At 51.9% G+C, this 17,120-nt stretch overlaps 1 protein-coding gene across 2 annotated transcripts; it reads right to left on the reverse strand.

The window, feature by feature from the left end:
• Positions 1–819: 819 nt before the first annotated feature.
• Positions 820–17,075, reverse strand: LMAN1 (lectin, mannose binding 1). 2 transcript variants are annotated; one of them, XM_004703020.2, is made up of 14 exons: positions 16,828–17,075; positions 13,484–13,638; positions 13,293–13,400; positions 13,024–13,085; positions 11,334–11,433; positions 10,413–10,536; positions 9,243–9,301; positions 8,616–8,748; positions 7,319–7,512; positions 7,172–7,242; positions 4,514–4,667; positions 4,027–4,148; positions 3,661–3,723; positions 820–2,301 (listed from the first exon to the last, which is right to left on the reverse strand). In XM_004703020.2, the coding sequence occupies exons 1-13, from the start codon at positions 17,063–17,065 to the stop codon at positions 3,687–3,689; spliced, it is 1,557 nt and encodes a 518-aa protein (XP_004703077.1). In that variant the 5' UTR covers positions 17,066–17,075; the 3' UTR covers positions 820–2,301; positions 3,661–3,686. The 2 variants fall into 2 exon arrangements, with proteins under 2 accessions (XP_004703077.1, XP_045152154.1); XM_045296219.1 differs by having other exon boundaries at positions 3,657–3,723.
• Positions 17,076–17,120: the final 45 nt, after the last annotated feature.

Consider the following 17,120-nt stretch of genomic DNA (forward strand, 5'->3'; position numbering starts at 1 on the left):
CTTCTGCAGAAGGGACACTCTTCGAAGGTCCTAGCACCCTTCTTCAGTTAGTCCCTTACCTCTTCCAGGCCTAGACAGTCAATCCCCAGGGCCCCCATCAGTCTAACCCTCACTTAGTCTCTAGGTCCTATATATGGACCTAGTCTTCCCCCAACCCCCCACAACTACATTGTATGAGACCACTACACCAAGGATAAAAACCAAGACAAAGCTTGCGTAGCAGATGGAACAGAGGGCTCACAGCTGTTGAAAGGGATGTAGGACCAGGGAGAGAGGGAGGGAGGGAGGGGGAGAGAAGCTAAGTGGTTTGAGCTGTTGAATGCAGTTGATCGTCAGAAATGTAAATCGCCCCCAACCAATTCACAATAAAGGAATTAGAAAAGAAAGCCCAACAACTCTGAAAGATGAGTGCTGAGGAATCTGTGGGTCACCTTCATACATCAGAGAGCCCGATTTCCAACTCAATTAGGGTGACACCAGCTTTTCCCATTATCCATGACACCTCAGAACTGGAATTACTTGGTCAAATAGTGCTTTGCTCTCTCATGTATACATATATACATATATTACATAATTAGACTTTTCACTGCTACCAGCAAAGACTAAGACTTCTAGCTTACTTAGACTACCACCGGCATTACAGGGGACAGACATCAAACCCATTGCTGTCATTCATTGTCTTCTTGACTGACAGCCAGACTACGCGGGAGCCCCCTCGGCCGGATGGCCACGTTACTGAGGAAGCAGGACCTCAAGTTGGGCCGATGAAGACACTAAGTGGCTCTTCAGGGCTGACGTCAATAAAGGAAAAAGCACATGTACTAAAATATTTCTTTATTTCAATACGGTCAATGTCATGTTTTTAAGTCCAGCTAGCATTCAGTAACAATTGGAAGAGAAAGAAAAACTTTTGACAAAATGTTATCGAATTGAAATTCAGATTGGATAGCAAACCTTTTTAAGCTTTAAGTAAAACTCATAAAAGAAATATACTGAACAGGCAATATATGGATCTAATATGTCAGAGCGTTGATTTTCCAGGAATCCTCTAAGGAAAGGAAGCCCTAATATAATCATTTGTTCACTTTCTCCCAGGGGTAAGCACGTGGCTGGGAAAGAGAATCACATCTTCCAGCCACAACCGTGACTGTTCAAGCTCTTCACAGAGATTCTCTCAGCAGCACAGTGGGCTCTGCAGACCTCATTCAAGTAATCTGTTTTCCCCAGGTTACCAAAAAATGCAACCGGCTGAGATCAACACCACGATAATCACCCTCAGGAAAACGCAGCTTTAGCAGGCAGGCTCGAGGTGGGAGCTGTGGCCACGCTGACAGTGACCGGAAGAGGAGGTAAGCTTTAGGGCCATTGCTAAGGGCTCTGGGCCACACAAACCAAGGCCCCAATGCTAATGCCACCGACAGCCAAAGCCTATGGTTCTCAGTTCAGCGTTAAACAAAACAAACAAAAATACCCCCCAAAACACAAACAAGCTGTGTTTGCTCACTCCAATATCCAGCTGTTTGTCTGCCTTGAATACTTCTGACCCAGACTGCCCACATGTGCACGGGAGTCGAGCGAGGCTGGGCCCTTGGGGAAGCAGATCCTAAGCCTGTCGTCTGACGTGGCCCTCTGGGAGGGTTCTAAGTTCCGGCCCTTCCTACGGCAGCTGAATGCCTCCTGGGTGTCCCGGGCCCCCCGTCGTCCTTTGGAGGTTCCCAGTGCAGAGGCACCAGCAGAGCATCCCCACCCCGAGAAGACAGGGAGGCGCCCTCCCGATGCAAAGGTGCTGCCACAGGCACAGGGATGCACACTGAGGTTTCACAATCAATCTGGCTTTAATTCAAGGCACCTGTAAAAGCACTTGCTGGTGTCAGAGTGAACAAATTCAACTATACAAACAGTACAGAAACGAGAGTCCTGGCAGTGACTTTCCCACAGAGCAAATCCGCACCTCCAGAAATGAGCTCAAGTCAGTGATTTTGAGGAGAATCAATCAAACGTGAAAAATGACACACAGCAGTGTGGCTTGGGCGCCAGCGGGGAATCCACTCACACGTGCTTGCCTGTTGTCACTGCTGCCAGCTCTGGGGAGGAGATGGGGCCCAGGACCGCGAGCTGACACGTCTGCAGCAGGCACAGATCCGGTTCCTCGGATGGTCAGGTCTGCGTGGCCTGCTAATACTGGATTGGGAAGTCTTTTCTCTCAAGAGGAGGCCGCAGATTTTCAGTCTACAACTGCTTTCTTCGGAAGGTTGGACATTTTTTCACGGGACAAGTGGACATTCTGGGAAGATGATGTCTCTGAAACACGAATTTCAAACGTTACCACCACACAGGGACAGCCGCGGGCAGAGCGGCCGAGCCGCCTGCCCTTCTCCTCTAGAACACGGCAAGGCCAGCAGCGTGTGCACGCACAGCGCGCCATCCTGTCACACAGACCCACCCTGCGACACCGCACAGCCACAGTGCGCCCGCCGACCCCACCTGGGAGGGACATCTGGGAAGGGACTTGGGAAGGCTCGGAAGAGGTACACAGTGCAGTTTCCGTAAAACAGCGCTACACTTCAGCGAGAGCATGTACAGGGCATTCTGAGCCTGGCAAGAGCTGTGAAGGCAATCTGAACCCTGCATTTGGGCGGGGAGGGCGTTTAGAAGACTAACAACCCCCCCTCCCCCCAAATGATGGTTCACCGTGAAGTTTGCTGGCTGGCGGTTCATAGTGCCCTTAGTTCGTGCCAGGGCAGGAAGTATGAGTGCTATTCCTCAAAATTGACCTCTAAAATCCTTGAAATAGCTCCTTGATTTAACCTGAATCAACACACAGCCCAGCTACCTCAAAACACAGCGGCTTCGTGAACTTAAAACACCCTTGGACCATGCCCTGCACGCTGAGTTTACTTGCTGCGCCAAAGGCAAGAACTAGTGCTTCCCAGGACACACAAAGGACACTGGATCTCATATTCCTGAGCTGACATGCTGTGAAGGAGACAGGAAGGACATGGCCAAACCTGAAATGGATTGGTGACCAGGCCGACACCCACAAAAGCCGAGTTCACAAGGCGCTTTGGAGCTGTTTTAGGCACAGCTATTAATGCTCCCCACCCTGCACCCCATTTCCTTTCTACATGACACCCACAATCAATAAGTCAGAAAGAAAAAGTATTTCAAGAAGCATTCCGATTCCCATTCAGATTCCCAAACTGTCAGACTGTTCTCTGATCTCAAGGGAAACTGTATTGCGATTCAAGGACTGCTGCGGGGCTGGGGTGCAGACAGGATTTCTGACCTCAAGAAAAGAAAAAAACAAAAAACTTGGGGTTATGACGTAAGCTTGATGGGCTCTTTGCTGGGCCTTCCACTGCAGGGACGGGGTGTGTGTGTTAAATAAGGAAGCCCCAGCACTGGAGACTGGATAGTCGTGCCTGCTCCCCCTTCCACCACACACCTCCCACTCAGCAGAAATGCCTGCTCAGTGGTCAGATCCCACAGAAATTTGTATAGCTTTAGGCACCATGCACAATTTTACATGGCGGCGTCTTAGCTTGGCATTTATTCTTACTGCAAATCAATGTTTAAACAGGTAGTGTGTACAAACTGAGTAATTTAGACCCTGAAACGATTTAAATTTCCCGGGGAAGAGCCTCGCTCACACTTACGTACACGATGCACACACAGCCAAACGGTGGTCAAAAGAACTTCTTGGCGGCTGCTTCTTGCTGTGTCCTGATTTGGTGCGGTGAGGTGGGGAGAGAGAAAAGACGTATTGGAACACGATCTAGATACGTTCCTTTGGATAGTAGAGGACATCTTATAGTGAAATGACACCGTGCCCTTTGGAAAGACACCCACGTTGCAGTGGGCATAAACTCAACACATGCATGGCCATGGGGCCAGAAAGAGGCTGCCTGGGATACTTCCTGGGCACAGAGCGAATTTTATAAACCCCGACGGTTCTATTATTTGTTGAGTGTTTCTGATCAAAGAGCCCGAGAAGCCCGGCCCTGCTCCCTGTCCCAGGAGACCCACCGGTACATGACGTAGCCAATGAACAGCAGCGTCTGCACCACGGCGAAGATCACGAAGTGCACGGTTGACAAGCAGGACGGGAACGGCGGCAGCTCGGGGCACCTCAGCTTCTCGTTTGACGGCTACGAGGCAAAGAGCTTCCGCTACCATCGGTCAGAAAAGTCACTTTCCCACCCTCCACCAGAACCCCGGCTTCCTTCACTCTCACCAGTGGGCTGGCTAACTCCAAACTCCCCGCCTCGACTAGATGCCTGCTCAGGGCCACCCTACAGGACAGAACTGCCCTGCGGGATTCCAGGACTAACCCTTCAGGGAGTAGAAAGCCTCGCCTTTCTCTCGAGAAAGGGCTGGTGGTTTTCAACTGCTGGCCGACACCCCCAGGGCTCCCCCACTGAGCTGTTAGGGAGAATGAGCCCTGCGGCACCTTCTCACTAGCCACTAACCCAGCTGCCTCCTGACTGAGAGCCGGGCTGAGGGGAGGAGGTACCGCATTCCGCTGCACGAGGTGGTCCAGGTCCCTCTTGACAATGTGCAGGTGCTCTTTGATGTCGTTGAAGTGCTGCGTGGTCTCGTACACACCCCCCGCGGAGCCTGGGTGCTGCAGCCCGCTGACCAGCCTGACGGTCTCACTCAAGGAATTCCTGAAACAGAGAGCCTCTTTACCCGGGGGCTCACGAGACGCCGAGCGCTCTGTCACGACTTTCAAGCCGTCACAGTTCTACAGCCAACAGGTGAGATCTTAAAAATCAACATTAAAAAAAAAATTGTCTTCAAATTAGGAAGATCATTTGTAAAACTCTAACAGCCTGTCTTTATCTTTACGAAGGGTCATGAAAAAAAACAAGCACGTACGGAATTCCATTAAGAAATCTGTGTTAAAACTACTATTGTAAGTGGATAAGCCAATAACCCAGGGTCATGGGGTGGGCTCACTGAGCCCCCTACAAGACAGGGTGGAAGTGTCTCCATGGGTTTCCTAAGCTGTTGACCTTTACGGGAGCAGATGGCCCGGCCTTTGCTTCCACAGTCAACAGTGGGTTCAAAGCACTGACCTTTCAGCTGGCAACCAAGCACTTCACCAGTGCGACATCAGAGACCCTTCATAAATGGCGACTGAACAAATGAACAGGTAGCACTTTTAGAAAACCCTCCCAACATTCCATGTTGATGGTCCGTGGTTGAGCCAGCAGGCCCGGGCTGCACGCTCCAGGGTCTTCAGTACTGGTCCCTGACAAGCTCTGGGGTGACCAGAACTTCTAAGCCCTCGGAAGACCCTGCTCATGAGAGGGCCTTGGGCTGTCCAGCAGTTTATAAGACATAGTGACGCACAGAACTTTTTTTTTGGCAGCCTGGGGTCTGGAGCGGTTTGAACCCTGAGAGAACTGGGTGATAGACAAGGCCAGCACCCAGGGACCCCATGCCAACAGGAGTGACTCCTGACAAAACTACGGAGACCAGGCTCAGGTGAGCTTCCATGGTGCGGACGACTGTGGCTGCTGAGGAAATGACGCATGGCCCTATGACCTCACTGAGAGGACAACAAACGCTCGCACCTGGTTCCCCTGCCCTCTACCTTATGCCCTTTTCCCGCTGTCAAGTTTTACTGCTATCATTTGTTGTGATAAATTCTAGCCATGGAGACAGCTGCTTCTGAGTCAGAACCTCAGGACTCCCCCAGTTCTAGCAGATGGTCCCAGAGACAAGCTATGGGCTCCAGCTGGAACCCAATCACACACAGAGTTGAACAACTTATTGGGTGGTGGGAGACGGCATGGCTTTCTAGCTCACTGTCTTTTTTGAAGTGTGACGTGACTGTCTACAACTGTCTTCTTCTCTGACTTTAGAACAGAACCCCTTCACCCAAGGTGTGCGTCCACTGCTCAGGTGCAAGATAAAGAGCTTGGGCATCAAGCCTGCCCTGGGGATATGCACGACAGGAGGGGACAAATGAAAGATCATTTTAACAACGGCACAACCCTGGCAGGGTATTATTTATTAAGGCCATTACTCATGGTGGCCTTGAGAGCCACTAATTATCTGCATCAGTAAGTCCTTCTTCTTAGAAACACGTCACTCAATGTTCCAAGGATAGCACTCATGTTCCACCTCCGTGTCCAGTTCTTACTGGACGGTTTGTGAAACAACTGCTCTTTTTTTGTCCACCAGAATTTCCTGCCTCAACAATGCTTGTGTTAGCGAGTCCCACTGCTATCAGCTTCCTCCCCTCACATCCTTCACAGAGTTATAATGTATGACCCCAATTCTGTTTCTCTTTATATCTGGCTCTGCCTCGTGGCTGGGAAAATATTTCTTTTCCTAAGAGGCTAAAGGTTTTTCTACCTTTTCTTTTTCAGGTACGAACAATCTGAAAATTCAGACCTTTGGTTTCTACATGTCAGAAGTCATTGAGCGTATAATAGGGCATACAGGGAGCAAAGCTATGGTAGAGAAACTTCTTCACCATGGCCAACACCTCGAGAAACTAGGCTGCTAAGCCTAGGGGCTCAGAACCAGCGTCTTGAAGGGTCAGTTGGGAACACAGAGACAATGTTGTCCATCCTCTGGCAAAGAGCAACTGAGGTCTTAAAAGCTTGGGAGTGACCATCTAAGCTGCCACCATGGGTCGCTCTGGAGCAGAGAAGAACATTGAAAACATGGAAACAATAGTCCAGTGGACTATGCACTGCGAAAACCTCAGTCTCCAGAGTGGGAGAAAAATGGAGAACAAAGCGCAAAATCAGTAAAAAAAAAAAAAAAAGACCATGCTTACTGGTTAGCTAGGGACCCCCAGGAGGAAGGACCTCAACTACCCTTAAGGTCCAAGACTGAACTCATCCCTGGGTGGGGGGAGGGGTTCCTATGCTCATGCAGGGCGCTCTGGGTGCCCGCAGACCCAACCAAAACAAGCTCACTGCCGCCGTGTACACTCTGGCCTGCAGGACAGCACGGAGCTGCCCCTGTGGGTTTTGGAGACTGTGCCTCTTTGTGGGGGAAGAAAGAGCAGCTGGCGGGTTTCACACAGCCGACCTTGTGGCTAGCAGCCCAATGGGTAACCCATAGGCTGCCAGGGCTCTCCCACAGCCCTGCAGAAGCCGTGGATTTAGGATCGTATGTCACAAGTCACCCAGTCTCAGCACATACTTACTTCACTTCGTTCACTTGTCTGAGAACCTCCTGCTGCGTTCTCACCACAGTGTCCACTTCCTGCTGAGAGATCTGAGCAAAGAAAGCCTGGGGTGAGCAGCCTGCTCCGCCATCCCACCCTGCAGCCCAGCGGCCCGGGAGGGCTCACCTGTCCCGGTGGCCCTGGGAGGCTGGCTCCACGCTTGGAGAGCTCCTCTGTCACAGAGGAGACGTACCTCCGCTGCTCGTCTAGAATCATGTCTAACTGTCGGTTGAGCTGCTTGATCTCCAGGTGGATGCGATTCTGCCCTTCGAAGATCTGCCTCAGCTCGCGATCCCCGACAGTCTCAAAGATTTCTTCCGCTGAGAAAGACAGAGCAAATCAAACGGAGGAACCGCCTGCACGATGGACAGTGCTAAGGGCCTCCAGGCACTGAGAGGAGACCATCATTAACCGAGCAGCACACGCAGGGCTACTCCAACGGCCCGAGGCCTGTCGTTTCCTCCGTTTCCAGGAGCCGCGCCACACTCATGCTGCAGACACTTCGCTGTCATGCGGAGCGGAGCGTCGAGACCAGCTGACTCCCCTGTACCGGCCTATGTAGAAGACAGCTACGTTCACTCAGACATGCGCATGGCACGGTGACGGTCACAGCAAGTGTCTCCACCCGCTCTTGGCGTGCTCTTTTCCACACGAGCAGACCAAGTGCCTAATTAGGTTGGCTTAGACCAGGGGGGTCAAACTGGAGGCCCGAGGGCCATATGCGGCCCCCGATGCTCTGAAATAAATGTAATGAGACAATTGTGTGTACGGTATCGCCTCGCTCTCCCCTAAGTGCTATTTTCACTTTATTTCAGAGCATCATGGGCCACAAAATACTACCTTGGGGCCACCAGTTTGACCCCTCTGGCTTAGACCAAATGGCTGACAACATTCAAGCTCCTAGCCCTGTCCAGAGCCCGGGGCTCTTGTCACATACACTGCTGTGGTGGGACTGACAGGAGCTGTGCCTCAGGCGAGAGCACTAGCTGCTCAGCGTCTCGACTGCGGGTGGGGTGCCAGCATGGTCTGTCTCAGATCTGGGGAGACAGCAGTAAACAAAACCCCCTTCTGTGTGGTGTTTTCATTCTGTGGTAACACTGCAGCCGCCAGGCCCTTTAAGGTAAGGTGACCAGACATCCCGATTTCTAACAATTTTTCCTGCATCCCGCGGCAGTTTTTAAAAAGTCCCAATTTTTGAAAAGAATGCACGACAAGCTAGGGTATACAGTTTTCGGCTGCCATGTGGCTATTTCGCCAGGATATGAGTTTTATCAATGGTGTCCCACCTTACCAATGTTAAAGTCTGGTCACCTTACTCTAAGGAGCAGAGGTTTGTTCACAAACTGTTCCAGGTCAGAGGGCAGGGCGGGAGCAGCAAAGCCCGTGCTGTGGTTGTGGCAGGGGCCGACGCAGCACCACTCACTCGGCTGCCCCTGGAGGTCGGGGTGGTCCTTCTGGAACTCCTCCTTCTTCTTGTCCAGTTCCTGCTGGAAGTGCTCAAACTCCTCCTGGTACTTTTCTTTCTCTTTTTCTGAAATTTCTTTATCTGGTGTAGGCTGTTAGGACATTGAAGAAGAAACGGGATGAAATAAAGAAATGAAACAAGACAAAGAGCGACATGAAAGCCGTATGACCCGTGGCAGTTCTAATTCTAACCGCAGGAGGGCCGTGGGACCACTGGAATTCAGCGATGACAAGGCACACAGGCTGCCGTCTAGTACACGCGAGACAGCACAACCCGCTGAGGGCAACGCCATGGGACCCACCAGGCAAGCCCGTGCTGTGGGGAAATGGCACCAGTCCACTTGCTCCATGCAGGCTTCCACAGCCATGAGTGTGTGAAGGGAAACACACACACACACAGAGGCTCATCTACCTACTAGCACCACAAGGCACCAGGACCAGCGTCTTTATTCTACCCCTGAGGCAAGAGGCTTCCACCCAGTGCAAGAGAGGCTACAGTGAGAGAGGCAGACGCAAGACCCAAAGCCAGGCCGGCCTCCGAGTCCCAGCCCCCCAGCTATGCTGGTCGACAAGGGTGCGCGCTCACCAGCTCTTTCCCAGGCTCAGTCAGCTGGAACGTCAGGAAAGAGAGGACGTCGTGGTCATCTAAGCATTAAAAACAGAAGAAACAGCCTAGACAAAAGTGCGATGCAAAGTTACAGACTCTACTCGTAGCTATGCATTCAGCTTGTCCATCCTTACGGCTTTAAAGAAATCATGAGGAAAATAAAAATAAGATAGGGCTTAGCCGAAAGAGTTCCTACTAGAAACAAAACCCACTTCCCAGAACCTTAAACCAGCTCAGAGCAGCACTGACCATGCAGATGTCTTAGAAGCAAAGAGCAAATGACCAGCTCCACCCAGCCCTGTCCTACCTGACTGCGCACCCCAACCAAAGCTCTGGCCAGCTCACTGCTGTCCGTCTGAGAAAGGCCCTCTTCTCCCTTTGAGAGCCTGGCATAGACAGTGAATCACCTACACGCCACTCCTACCTGCTTCCCTCACACAGCAGGTGCCAGTCATTCCGTTTTAGCTGAACTTCATTGATACGGAACTCAAACGCCAATTGCAGCTCATCACAGCCGACGCTTGGGAGCTGTTCACCTGGGCTGCGTGGCAATGTCTGCGCTGTCACTATCAGGGTACCCCAGAAAAAGCCACAAGAGGCCAATGCGTGCTGGGAAATCTGAGGAGAGGCAGGGCAGTGGAGCCAGCCCCCGGATCCCTGTCCAGGTGACAGGGCAAGCTCCTCTACAGTCAGGCAGAATGCAACCTGGCCCCTCCCCCCGCCCCTGGGTCTTGTAAGGTATAATCCATACACTTTAAACTACTTTAAAATTACAATGTATCATATAACCTAAGACAGCAGGAACATCATATGGTAGTTTTAAAGGCGAGTCCCCAAATAATATTTTCTCAGGCTGTCCAAATCCATGCTGTGATGACTCCTGGGACCCTGCCCCCTGGCTTTCTGCAGTCTCTGTGGGACTGTCTCCCTCAAGGAGAGCGCCCACCACTGGCATGTAGTTCAAATCCATGTTTCCCAGAATGCAACTCTCTCACATGAGGCAAGTCGAAGGAGGGAGGGTGGGCAGTCCTGACAGACTGAAAGACTGGCACCCCAGATTACGGGAGGGTTCCAACTAGGCCACACTCCCCAAAGATAAACCATTTCTAATGAAGCCCAGCCCAGGAGCACTTACATTGCACGACTTACCTGCAAGACCTCCTGTCGCAGCCGATATCCCAAAGTACCCTTGTGCCGGGATCACCATGTTTTCCACTTTGGCGCAAAATTCAAAATCATTTTTATCGGGTGTGAAGCCGTTATTGATCATCACCTAGGAAGACATACCGGGGCTGTCACTTCTGCAAAAGACACTTGTCACATGCATCGCAATTAGTCCATTTTTTATGTCTAGCCCTATCCAGCCCAAGGTCAATGTTCTGCCCCTCTCATCCGACTGCCAGGAAGCTGTCCCACTCCTGAGCACGCAGGTAAAACCCCCTTCCCACCCCAGGTGCCCACTCACTGTCTAGGGGTTTCCCCCACTATGTACAACAAGCTTAAAAATAAAGGGCTTCTCACTCATCTCAGTCAAAGCCTTTGGAAACCAGGCATGGCTCACCTTCTCCCCAGGAGGCTGCCTATGAGGGGCCATAAGCTCGGTTTCCTTTAGGGGGGCAGAGGGAAGGTGGACAGGGCAGTGCTTACACTTACAGGTGTGATTCATAAGTGCTTTTGACAGCTGGCTGAGAAGCACGCTGATTGCCTCAGCCAGCGGTGAGCTCAGTCACGGGTCCTCCCCTTCGAGGAAGAATCACCAATCACAGGGTGTAAGTACAGAGAACATGGCAAATATGGTCAGCTGTACCAGGAAGGCTCACATGGGTACAGAGCGCTGGACATGTGGAGGGTGCTCACAAGTTCAGACTGCACACACACCCTCATGGGCAATGGCTGGGCCATGCTGGCCACGTCCACCTGGTTGGGTGGCCACCGGGTCTCTATAGTAACACTGCTGAGATACAACCGGGACAATACCACACGGAAGGGCCCCTAGTATCTATCAATAATTCCGAGTAAACAATGCCAACATGCCTGCCTGTTTAGATCCTCTCTCAGGACATAACTTACTGTCAAGGTTTTCTGGTAGTATATGATCTTTGCCCGGACGGGGTAGGGTTTATTCCGGAAGTCCCTCTGGCAGCTGGCTAATGCTTGATCAACACCATCACTACAGCACAGAGGAAGAAGAAACAAAACAGGCTTCAGAACTTGTTCCCATGTTTCAGCGTCTACGATCTGAAACCACCACTGTCCAGGAACGTTACCATCAAGCTATGACACGCAGCGAAATGCACTCCTTCCCTCCCGTGATGCCGGCCAGCACACAGGACACTGAGAAGCCCCAGGCTCGCCTGCTCAGTGGGCGCTGGGCTGCAGAGTGTAGGCCGAAGCCCGCACCCCGGGCAGAGTCAGACCACAACCCCCCGAGCTTGCAGTTGCCCCAATCAACAAGAGGCTGAACCAGCAGGTGAGGCCCCAGGTACCTCCCGACAGCCCTGGGGCAGGAGAGAGTAAACAGCAGAGGGAATCAGGTAGCTGCTGCTTTTCGGAAGTTCACTTTAACCAGCTGCCAGCGTTTGTTTGGCAGGGAGCTGGCCAAGAGGCACACATCCCCCCAGCACAGAGAGGGCCCAGGTTCTGTCCCTGGGGACTGGCTGCAGCAGCTCAGCACCAGGCTGCCAGGGCTCAGAAGCATCTCGTGAACAGTGTGTGTTGCTGTAGGTCTCCGGTGTTACTTGGGAAGGCCTGGCAGATTATTTCTGTGAGTCTGAGAAAGTCCAAAAGTTTTTCTTACAGAATGAATGGTAATCACTTCTTTGCTTTGCACTCTTTTGGCTACAGAAGGCTTCAGAGGCAATTCTATTTTTGGACAGTGGGGAAACCTGCATAGTTCTGACAGTTCGCTGATTGGCTGACAGGTTAATTCCTCCCTCTATGATGGAAAAACAACAAACCAGAGAGTGCTAACTCATACACATTACAATCTGCCCACTATCAAGAAGCTTTGTGATCAATGTCCACGTGACACAGCAGTGACAGTGGACTGCAAGGGCGGTGCCAACTGGGGCAGTGACTTGGCTCCCTGCTGAACACGGGGTGGCTGAGTCAGAAGGGCTTCCTGGCACCCAACACCAGGAACGGCTACGACGACGACGAGGCTGCACCAGGCGGCACACAGGGCCCACTCCGCAGTGTGGCCAACATGCCGATGACGCCCGGGAACACAGCCACCAAAGCACGTCCAGTGACCGCACTGGGGCACCAGGCATGTCACCCCCCTTTGCAATCAGTGCCGCAGCTCTTGCTCATCACGGCCGTGAGAGGCGCAGTTTATCAGGCACTACAGGGCAGGCGGGAGGCTGTGGCGAGGGGAGTCACGTGGGAAGTAGCAGTTCCGTTCAGGGTGAGAGCACAGCTTGTGGCAACAATGATGGGTGACAGGTGCACACGAGTAAGGTGAGCAACTTCACTGCGCTGGCCACCTGAAAAACCGTGACCTGGCCAATGCTGTGCTAGAGTTATTTTTACACCCATGTCGATAAAATTATTACCACTTTTCAGTTGAAGCCAACAACACATGCTTAGGCCTGAGATCTGAGGTAGCTCCCAGAAAGAACTCCGAAACCAAACCAACTCTCCCAGCAGATCACAAAGCCCGGCTTCAGTAAAGATCTTATGCATCTGGCCAGGTTCAGCTTTGCATGAGGTTTTCGAAGGAAGATGAAATCAGGAGTAACGTAAAAAAATACACACTTACTTTTGATGGTCATAATGGATTTGGCCGTTGTTGCCGATAATTACTATAGCAGGGTTATTTTTCTGAAAATAAAAGAGAATGCTTTGTTTTAAAGTCCTTAGAGCCAGAGTTCTGCATCACACTGGATGTGCAGTGAGGTTTCTGTCTTTCAAATTCAAAATGTTTAAGTAGTTAATATCAACGGGAGCGATTGAAACTGCTAATTAAGCTGTTTCTCTCAGCCTCATGGATTAAAGTAGGCAACAGTAGGCTCTAACAATTAAACATACCTTTCCATCATTGTCAAAAGAATCAAAAAATATTCCAACGCCATTCCACATGTCAGCTGATCCAAACACAGATCCCTCCAAGCCTTGGTTTTCCGTGTACCACACTGCCTGCAAATACACAACAGGGTGTGCTCAGCAGCTGGTGGTGCACGCACGTGCACGCACCTCCAACACCAGGGACGGATTCGTACCAGGCCATCGGCTCCGATTCGACCTCGTCCGGTTACTCGGAATGTCACCTCCACCTCCCAGTTCTCAAAGGCAGCTTTTGTCTTCGTCCACACCGATCCTCTTTGGCTTTTTAAAGATGGGGCTATTCGGATCTGATCAGAACTTGCAATGGCATCTAGCACAAAATGCGAGAGTGAAAAGCTTTATGTCAGAATTAAGTAAAAGCCACCAAGTCCCCAGGGAACTGTGGCAGTTAATTGAGATCTTGTTAGCCCAGTAATTTTGTTAGGAAAAAATTTCATGCGACAGTTTCAACCCTCCTTTATTCTTTACAGTGAAAAGTCTGTGCAGAAGGATTAAGGGGCTCAAGGGGGAGGAATTTATGGCTTAAAAGGCAAGCCAACAATCAGGCTCATACTGTATCTTTCACTACTTCAAAAGTAACACGCACATTATTCTTAAAACAAAACAAAGTACAATTGCCATAGCTTTTTTTTGCCAGCTTACAGCATTAGAAAGTTCAAACTATGAAAAGAACACACTACTAGGAATCAAGAGATTGTTCCTAGTCTTAAGGCAGCTGTGTGGCTTGAGGCAAGTAATTCTTACTCTCTTGGGTTCACCATATGGTCATCACCTGTAAAAGAAGGTGCTAATAAACTCAGCCACTTCCCTAGGTGCTACTAGATGTCAAGACTTGTGCCTCTGCACATTCTTCTAGGGAAGAGGACCAACCGACTCTCAAGTCAGTAAGCCCAGCATATCATCACAGTTCACAGTGACCCCAAGCGGTGTGCGCATCGCTTGTCTGGGCTCTGGTCCCTGACGGGTTACTGCCTGGCCATGTGATCTCATATAAAGCGAGTCTGTTTCTCTACGTTGTGCCTAGTTAAGAGCTTAGGAATGTTCTGACAACCGTGAGCTACTCCTCTAGTGACTGGGCTACAGAATCGTTAAAAGTACGCCTCGGCCCTAAGGTGTGAGCCATACTAACACACGCCAGACATTGACCAGTTCGAATGTCCAGTCTGAGAAACAGGCCACTGCATCACCCTCTACCTGTAGGAAAACAACATGCCAGAAGCAATCTGATTGGCCATGGTTTTGTTTCCATCACCTTCGTGCAAGGCATCACGGACAGAGCACCGGACACTGAATCAAAAGACCTGGATTCGAGTTCTAGCCTCTGGATGTGCTATGGATCTGTGTCCATAAGGATTTACCTCCTGGGGCTGTTCCAATTTGACACACAGGGTCATTATGAGTCAGAATTGAGTTGATGGCACCTAACAAACAAGACACTTTCCCCAAGAAGCTAGACTTTTCAGAGCATCAGTTTTTCATGTAGAAAACAGACTACACCTGCTTTGCCTGCGACAGATCACACCAGATAATACATGCGAAAGTGCTCTGCGCTGTAAGGGTCAGAGGTTGCTGTGATCATCACAGTTTGCCCTTACGGACCCAAGGATCAGTAGGGAGCAGGGACGGGCAGTCCAGCCAAGATTAGGTTTTCACTGGGGCCTGGAACACAGGGCCGTGCTTACACTAGATGCCAGTTTTCTCTACTTTCTCTGTTTAGTAATGGATCTCAAGTTCAAATGAAAAAGGAAGACCAGTCGGTGGAGCCCAGAGAATTGAGACTGAAATCATGACAGTAATGGTGAAGGAAGGGGCATGGCTGGAGAGAAGGTGGAAACGGTTGTTGGCTGCTGTCAGGTTGGCCCCAAGTCCTCTACCATCCCCAGGGCTGCCACTGGCTGCTTGTAGAGGGAGACTGCCAAGCCTTTCTTCCTAGTCTGTGGACGCCACTAAAACCTACTCAGCAGCACGCAAGCCTCCACTGACGGATGGACGGGCGAACACCCTTGAAGTGCACGGCTGGGGATGGAACCCTGGTCTCCCTCGTGGAAGGAAGAAGCCTTCCACGGAACCACCCCTGCCTCAATGGCTAAGATCCTCATCCCTTTAGCTCACATCCAGTCTAGCCACGAACTGGTAATTCACCACGGTAGAGTGTGCTCACAGGTCTGCAGACTCGCTTAGCCGGCTATCAGCTCTACAGAAAATCAAGGTAACAGACTGGGGGTGGTATGGGTGTCTGCGAAGTAAAAAGCTGTGACCAGACTCACCCTCGTCACTGAAAAACTGATCCTCATTGCAGAAATAAGAAAACAAACCCCCAAACTTGTGTTTGGTGTCAGCTGCATCCTGTTTGATTTATCTACTCACCTTAACAAAGGCTTCCTCCACCCTCACACCACACTCTAGGAGTAGAGCGGACACAAGGAAACACTACCTGCTGGTTATCAAACTAATCGCGTGCAATTTCAAGTACGTAATGACTGGGCTATTCATGTCCATTAAAATGTATGCCCTTTAATTACAAACGAATTCCTGTGCAACAGGTCCCACCAAAAGAACGGCCCCTATGAGTACACGCTTTCCAGAAATGAGCATATTTTGTTGAAAGTACAGGGCAGGCTAAAGCTCCCATAAAAAGTCTTCCTCCCATCAACACACACGGGGTCACCACGAGTTGGAATCAAGCTGGTGGCAACTGAGCAAGACAGAGACATTTGCCACTTGTTCCAAAGGGTCACTGAACAGAAGCTGACAGTGTGCACGCCAAGGGCTGGTGGTGGAACCCTTAGTCAGCAGTGACACATCAGCACTAAAGACCGCAGACGTTTCTCCCACAGAGCTCAATGCTCCGGGGCCAGTCACACCGGGGGCACCAGACGGCAGAAAATGAGGTCTCCAGGGATCCTGCTAGTCTCAGTCTCGGGGTTCAGAAACAGCAAACACCAAAATAGACGGCCCCTCTCCGAAACTGAGATGCGCGCGTGAAGCGACACGAAGCGTTACTACAAGACCACACAGCTGGGTCACCCTTCTGACACCAGACTCCAAACTTACGGTTGCACCAACACATGCTCTCTGAAGCGGTGGGGGTGTGGGCAGGGCCGCGAGAGGGGGGCAGGGAGGGGTCCCGGCCACACTCGGGGGCGTGGATCCCAGCAGGCCGCGAGGGCGCAGGGTGCAGGTTGGGGTGACCGGGCTGAGTTGCGCAGACGTGTCCCCAGGAGACGTGGCAGGAGGGGGTGAAACGTGATGCCCGGGGTGAAGGAGTGTCGGCAGTAACCGAACACCCCCAGATCCAACGGGAAGGGCCAGTGCGCTCGGCGCTCGCCGGGAAGCAGGGGCGCCGAGGGAAGAGACCCTCACCCCGCGCCCCAGGACAAGTGGAGGGAAGCCAGCAGCGGGGACCCCTCCCCTCCCCCCCGCACACGTGGGGCCCCCAGGACCACAGGGGGCGTGGAGGGCAGGAGGGGCCCCGGCGCCCGCCCCCGGCCCGGCTTACTCCCCGCGTGGGCCCAGAAGGGCACGGTCCCGTCGCTCTGAACCAGGTGCGGCCCCTTGAAGCTGTATTTATACTCGAAACGGCGATGCGGCAGCGCGGACGCGGTGCCCGCGGCGCCTGCAGCTGCGGCGTCCCCTCCCGCGCCGTCGCCCCCGACGAAGCGACTGACGGACAGCAGCAGGGCGCAGAGAAGGGGCCGAACCCGGGCCTGAGGAGCCCTCCGCCTGGAGCCCGCCATCTTGGATTGTGGGACGCGGAGGCCGGCGGGAGGGGGCGGAGCGCGGGAGCAGCGG

Source organism: Echinops telfairi, unplaced genomic scaffold (genome assembly GCF_000313985.2).
Source record: "Echinops telfairi isolate 266 unplaced genomic scaffold, ASM31398v2 ScPeMD7_7400;HRSCAF=8409, whole genome shotgun sequence".
Taxonomy (NCBI): Eukaryota; Metazoa; Chordata; class Mammalia; order Afrosoricida; family Tenrecidae; genus Echinops; species Echinops telfairi.